This window comes from Corvus cornix, chromosome 14, assembly GCF_000738735.6.
Source record: "Corvus cornix cornix isolate S_Up_H32 chromosome 14, ASM73873v5, whole genome shotgun sequence".
NCBI classification, from domain to species: Eukaryota; Metazoa; Chordata; class Aves; order Passeriformes; family Corvidae; genus Corvus; species Corvus cornix.
In genome coordinates, this window is record NC_046344.1 from 4,044,813 (window position 1) to 4,050,812 (window position 6,000).

Genomic DNA, 6,000 nt, shown 5'->3' on the forward strand with positions numbered 1-6,000 from the left:
TTTTTTAAGAGCCAGCTGAAGGAGGTGACTTCAGCTCTCTGCCTCACTCCCAGTTCTGCTCCCGAATAGTCTCTGTAGCATGGAAATGCAGCAGAACACTGCAAGAGCAAAAAGGAGCTCCTGCTTCCTTGGTCATTCTGACATGTAAGACACTGGAAATACTATTTGTTGTCGGTCAGTGGCCTTCAGCCACACTCAGTGCTGTTTGCTGTGGTGATGTGTACACTCCCTGGCATGCAGCAGAGACCTAAAAACCCCAATCTTTTGATGGAGAGTGTCTCAAATTCCCTTCTCTTCCTCAAAACAGAGTGCAAACAACCAGGTTATTTGGTCATTTCAAGAGTCTCCTGACCTCTCAGCATTACTCTTTCCCTGGCTAGTCAGGTGAACTGCTTACATATAGTATTTCTTTTGGAAATTGATCTTGCTGGTGCATCTCCTATCTTGGAATATCAAAGCTCTCTGGACCAATGCAATCCTAAGACAGTGAAGGTAATACAAACAGAGAAGTAGGAGTTCTCCACTGAGAAAACACAGGCAACTGAATTAATTGGAAGAGGTGAAAAAAACAAATGTGACCCAAGAGAGGCCTCCAGTGTTGGAAACAAATCAGAGTGGAGTTCACTAGCGCACGAATAGCAGAGAAGTTTTTAGCTCCCAAAAAACCCCTTTCCTTAGCAAATAAGTGGCTGAGCATTTCTCATGCCCACAAATCTCTGTGACCACCCCGTGCTCCAGCTGCTCAGACCCAGCACTCACAAATATGCCACAGTCCTCTGCAAGCACATGTGCTTCCATAGGAGGAATCTCTGCTGCTTGCAAGCACTAACTTGATTGGAAACTTGACCTTGGAGCAGACTGAGAGAAAAAAAAAATCCCAGAGCCTTCATGGCACCAAAAAAGTTTCTGCTTTTTGCCATTTTGCGCAGTCAAAAGGATCACCAAAAAACAGAGAGGAGCCCTTTGCCAGCTCCCAGTCTTTGGACAGGGGCTCAAATCCAGCATGCTCTGCTGGGAACGGGACTCTTCAGCTGCGCTCTTTCTGGAGGTGCAAACCTGGGGACGTGGGTCTGGGAACTCCAGGCAGGAGATGTCCCCCATGTGCTGATCCTCCTCTCAGGAATGCCTGTTCCACACTGCCCTGTTCTGGCTGGCAAGTGACAGAGTGCTGCTGGGGTGAGCCCCGAGCCATCCTCCCCCTGCCTACGCCTGTCACACAAACCACAAACCCACCAAGCCAGGCGCCTCTGCTTCACCCCAGCCTCTTGCTGAGGAGAGAGACTGCACACAACCCATGCCCAGCGGGGCCAGGGTGACCTCATCTTCCACCACTGAGCTGACAATGACCTGAAATGCTGCTGGAGGAAAGGGCACCGCTGCTGCTCAGCTGCCAAGGGGGATTTCACCACCAGCCCATTCCCAGAACACCAGCCTGCAGTCTGGGAAAGAGCAAGATCCTGGACGAAGAGAAGGATCTTAATCAAAACCTTTCCTTGACATCTGGCATTAATATCTGAGTGAGCGTGCACAGCTCCCCTGCCTGCTCTAACTCATTCATCAGGATAGGGCCACTAAAATCGTGGCTGAAGCTTGCACAACTTTCACCACCATACGTGGCAGCTGCTGACCTCAGCCTCCTACCATGCTGCCACGAGGCTTCATGTCCCTCCAACAGAAGATGTCCCTGGGCTCTACAATCATCCCAGAAAATGGGCTGGAGCCTGCCTGACACAGAATGTATGCCCAGCTGGGACTGACTCTGAAGCACTCTTCATCTGGGACAAAAAAGAAGTAGATTTCCATGGTAATTCAGCATGGATCTCCACTCCCCCTGAGCATCTTTGCATGAGTGGGAAGTGAGTGGGAAATGCATTTCTAATTTTACACAGCCTGCCCTGTTCACTGGTAGCACACAAGCCAACATCAGCTAAGTTCAAGAGAAGTTATCATATTTTCCATATGTTTTCCAGCAAGAAAACAGGAAGGAAGGAGAGACCCACACCAGCCTGTCCTCTGAGCCACATACCCCACAAGAGAAGCCCATGATTATGTCCATGTTTTGAGCTTGAAGTTTTCCTGGTAATTTTTCAGGCTCCTGCAGGAGAAATCCCCTGCACTCAGCCCAAGAATGTCATTTGTGAAAACCAAGACAGAAAACACACTATTGCAAAACCAGAGCTCCTGCAAACACACCAAGTGCTCCAAACACCAACTGCACCTTTCTAGTTTTACTTTCAGTCTGAAGTTTTTAATCTTTAACTAGGATCTTTGGTAGAAGCAAGGACAGGGGCCCAGGATGAACCCCTGGGAAGCAGGAGTCACAGCCACACTTGCACCCAGCTGCACTTCTCCACTGCTGTCCCCTGCACCAAGAACACTGAGAGAAGCTTTTAAGGATACATGGAGAATCTGCACAAGTATTCCGCCCCAGGATCTGACACATGGCACCTGGCAACCCTGGCCACCAATGACCTGAAACCATTTCCTTCCAGCAGGACTTTGCCCAGTCAATGGTACATGTGGTGCTTTCCTGTATTACAGCACTGACGCTGATGAAGGAGGTCACAAATAAAGGCTTACTTTAACCTTCAGGCAGCCCTTGCTGAGCTGGTCCAAGTGAGAAAGAGCTTCTGTGATGTCCCAAATAAAGTCAGGCAGAATGTCCACCATAAAAGAAAATGAATGGGAACAGAGAGATGCCTCAAGGAACATCTCCCCTCTTCAGCACAGAATTTATTTAAGGGATGTCTATCCACTACCCTTGTTGCACAGTTCAAGGACTATAAACAACCCACTAAACTGGGCAACAGGATTATTCCAGCTCTCACGTCGCTGAGCCCGTGTACAGCCGTGCGCCGGATGGGCCAGCTGCAGGAAGCAGCCACAGCCCCTCCACAAGGAACACCTCAACCTTTCTGCCCTGGCGTTTTATATTTTTGGGACCGTGAATCAAAGGAAGGAAAGGAATATTTGGAGTCACGTGGATGTGACAACATGTCAGGAAGTCATAAACGGCAACACCATGGTGACTGCCCATGCACTGGGACAACAAAGAGTGCCTGGAGCTCCTGTACTAACCTCCCGCTGCCCAAGTCTGCTCCAGTTTCTGTCAAGTTTCAAGACAACAGAGGAGAAAAAACAGGAGATCTTCTCTTCGGTTCAACCAGAAGCAAGACACCTGCAAGAGGGATGTCTGCACACAAACCCATGTGGCAGGATGTCCTTGGAGCATGAGGAAAATGGCAGAATACATGGTACAGGAGGAAAACTGCAGTACAGACCACCCAACCTGTTCCTCACCCAGCTGGGCACATCTGACCAGGAGAGACCTAACACTTAAATCAATATTCCTGGGCACTATTTCCAGTGCTCCCTTGCCTGAATCTTCCCCCTCAATCCCCCCATCTCAAAGTCCAAAGAGCCCAGAAGGGAAAAAAAACCAACCAAAAAACCCAGCCGATAAAGCAGGATCTTTGACTCCCTTTGGTGATCCACCTTCCCAGATGTTAACATTTGGGCAAGGACAGTTCAAAACCCACAGGGCACCAGCAACGGCACCACCAAGGTGTGGAAAGCACTTAACCTCCCACAGACAGAGCTCTAGATGGGAAGAAAAAGGATGTGCAGGAATCCAGTGGCTGTGGGGCCCTGCCCTTTCACTGCATTTTATTTAAATAGCCCTCGCCTTGCGACCTGTGAGCGCTGCGCTGCTGTCGGGCTGAGCGAGGAGAGCCCAGCCAGAGCAAACACAAGAGCAAAGAAGGAAACACTGCCCCAAAGATCAGTGCCTGAACTTGTTTTGCAATGGAAAGGACACATTTAGAACATTTATAATCCAGCTACTGAGGGAAGAAAAGGGAAAAAGGAAAAATATATGGAAAAAAACCAGCACGTAGGCTGGGAGAGTGGAGCTTTTCTCTTGGAGATTCTGAGCGTGGGTGTGAGCAGAATGCTGCTGGTGATGTGCCCGCAGGGAGGGCAAGAGCCCAAGGAAGGTGGAAGGCCGGGGGTCCACAGTTCGATGGACGGCGGGATGGCCACAGCCCATCCACAATTCGATGTAAGGCGGGATGGCCACAGCCTGGCGAGGGGTCCTGGGCAGATGGAGAACCCGGGATCTGCAGCTCGATGGACGGTGGGGTGGCTGCAGCCCAGCGAGGCTCTGCGGGGATGGAGGGCACGGGGTCCGCAGCTCGATGGACGGCGGGATGGCCACAGCCCAGCGAGGGTCCCGGGCCGCGAAGCGGGGCTCCCACCCCGCCGGAGCGGCAGCGCGGCCCTCGACGCCCGGCACGGTACTCACATGAGGTCGGGGCGGTGTCGGTGCAGGATGGCGCAGAAGGCGAGGCCGTCGCGGAACGAGGTGGTCATGTTGGTGATGCTGACATCGCGGTAGCCCTCGCACTGCTGCCGGCACCACAGCTGCAGGTTCTGGATGGCCGCCATGGCCCGCGACCCGCGCGGAGCCGCCGGGCACCGCGCCCCGGGGCTCGGCGAGGCCGGGAAGGGCCGGGCAGGGCCGGGCACCCTCCGCACCGCGCCGTGCCCACCGCGGGCCGAGCAGCCGGCGGGGGGCGGCCGGACCGGCGGCCGGGAGGCGGGGAAAGGGGCGGGCGAGGGGCGGGGAAGTGGCGGCGAACGCGCGGCTGCGGGGCCGCCTCGGCTCGGGAACCGGGCAGCGGCACCTCGGGCACCCGCGGGGCCCCGCACGTCGCGCTGCTGCAAAGGGCAGGGGCAGTTTCCTTTGCTCCCACACCAAAGCGGCGAAACGGCCTGCCCGAAGGGGCGGCCTCCAGGGGAGGCGTGAATCGTATTTAGTCACTGGGAAGGATGTTTTCTCCCCATGTGGAGGAGAAAAAGTTAAAAAGCAGCAAAGATCACCGAAATGTAACCGTCCGCTGGATACTGCCGCGCTGGGTGGGCGGATACATCCCCAGCATCACCCACTGACACCAAGTGCGAGCAGTGCCGCGGCCGCCAGAGCCCCTCTCCCACCGCAGCGAGAGACCGAGGGGCAAGGAACGAGGAGGAGGAGGAGGGAGGACGAAGCTCGGCTGCCCAGAACCTGCTCAGAACCTGCTGAGAACCTGCCCAGAACCTGCCCAGGGGTCTCGCTGTGGCGAGGGAGGGAGGCCAGCCGGGAGCGGGGGGTCTGTCCGTGCTGGGGCAGCGCATCAGGCATCGGCAGTGTCACGGAACCATGGAATCGTTCAGGCTGGAAAAGACCCGCAGTTTCCTCCCCGCCCCGGCCCCACAGAGACGCGTGGGGTGTCTGGGTGAAGGCGGCCCCCGCTGCCGTCCTGCCCCGCTGGGCTCACTCCAGCGCTGTGATGGCCTGCTCGCAGCAGCTGCCCCGCAGCACAGACATCCCGTAAAATAACTCACCAGACCTCATGCAGCTGACAAAACATGAGAAGAGACAAGGTAACACTTAAACAGCTGCCTATAAATTAGGTAAAAATAATCAATAATACATATAATATATTAACGGCATTTCTGTGACATGATATGGATAATATACATTAATATATAAATACCTCACAAATAATTCAGAGTGTTTCCATTTCATCAACAATCACTGGCCAATGTATTTACTTTATGGTAAGGATTATACACTTCATTATAAATGGCTTGCTGGGCATGTCAGCAACTTTTACATCTCCATTCACTTTATTATTAATGGTTTCCTGAACAGTAATGGCATAATAATGCACACAATGCAGCATGAATATTTGATGTGGCATCTATAGTCTCCCATTTATCATTTATAACAGGCTACAAAAACATTATAAAACATTTATTACAAATTTATAGATCACTTTATACTAAAACAAAGTTGTGTTATAAATACATTATTACTCCTTTATGCCATTTATAGGAATCCCTTGTAATAAGGCCTTAGCATATGTTGCTGCACAACCGTAACAAGAGTGGTGTGGTGAGGAGGAAATATGGCACTGTGAGCCTGCTCCCAAGTCCTGGGTGTATTCTCTGATGGAA

At 52.6% G+C, this 6,000-nt stretch overlaps 1 protein-coding gene across 1 annotated transcript in view; it reads right to left on the reverse strand.

Annotated features, from left to right (window-relative positions):
* Nucleotides 1-4,532, reverse strand: part of MICALL2 (MICAL like 2) — a 29,342-nt gene extending 24,810 nt beyond the window's left edge. Inside the window, exon 1 of the mRNA XM_010392674.4 lies at nucleotides 4,304-4,532. Within this exon, the coding sequence (XP_010390976.2) occupies nucleotides 4,304-4,446 (143 nt within the window). The 5' untranslated portion in view covers nucleotides 4,447-4,532. The remainder of the gene's footprint in view (nucleotides 1-4,303) is intronic.
* Between the last annotated feature and the right edge of the window lie 1,468 nt (nucleotides 4,533-6,000).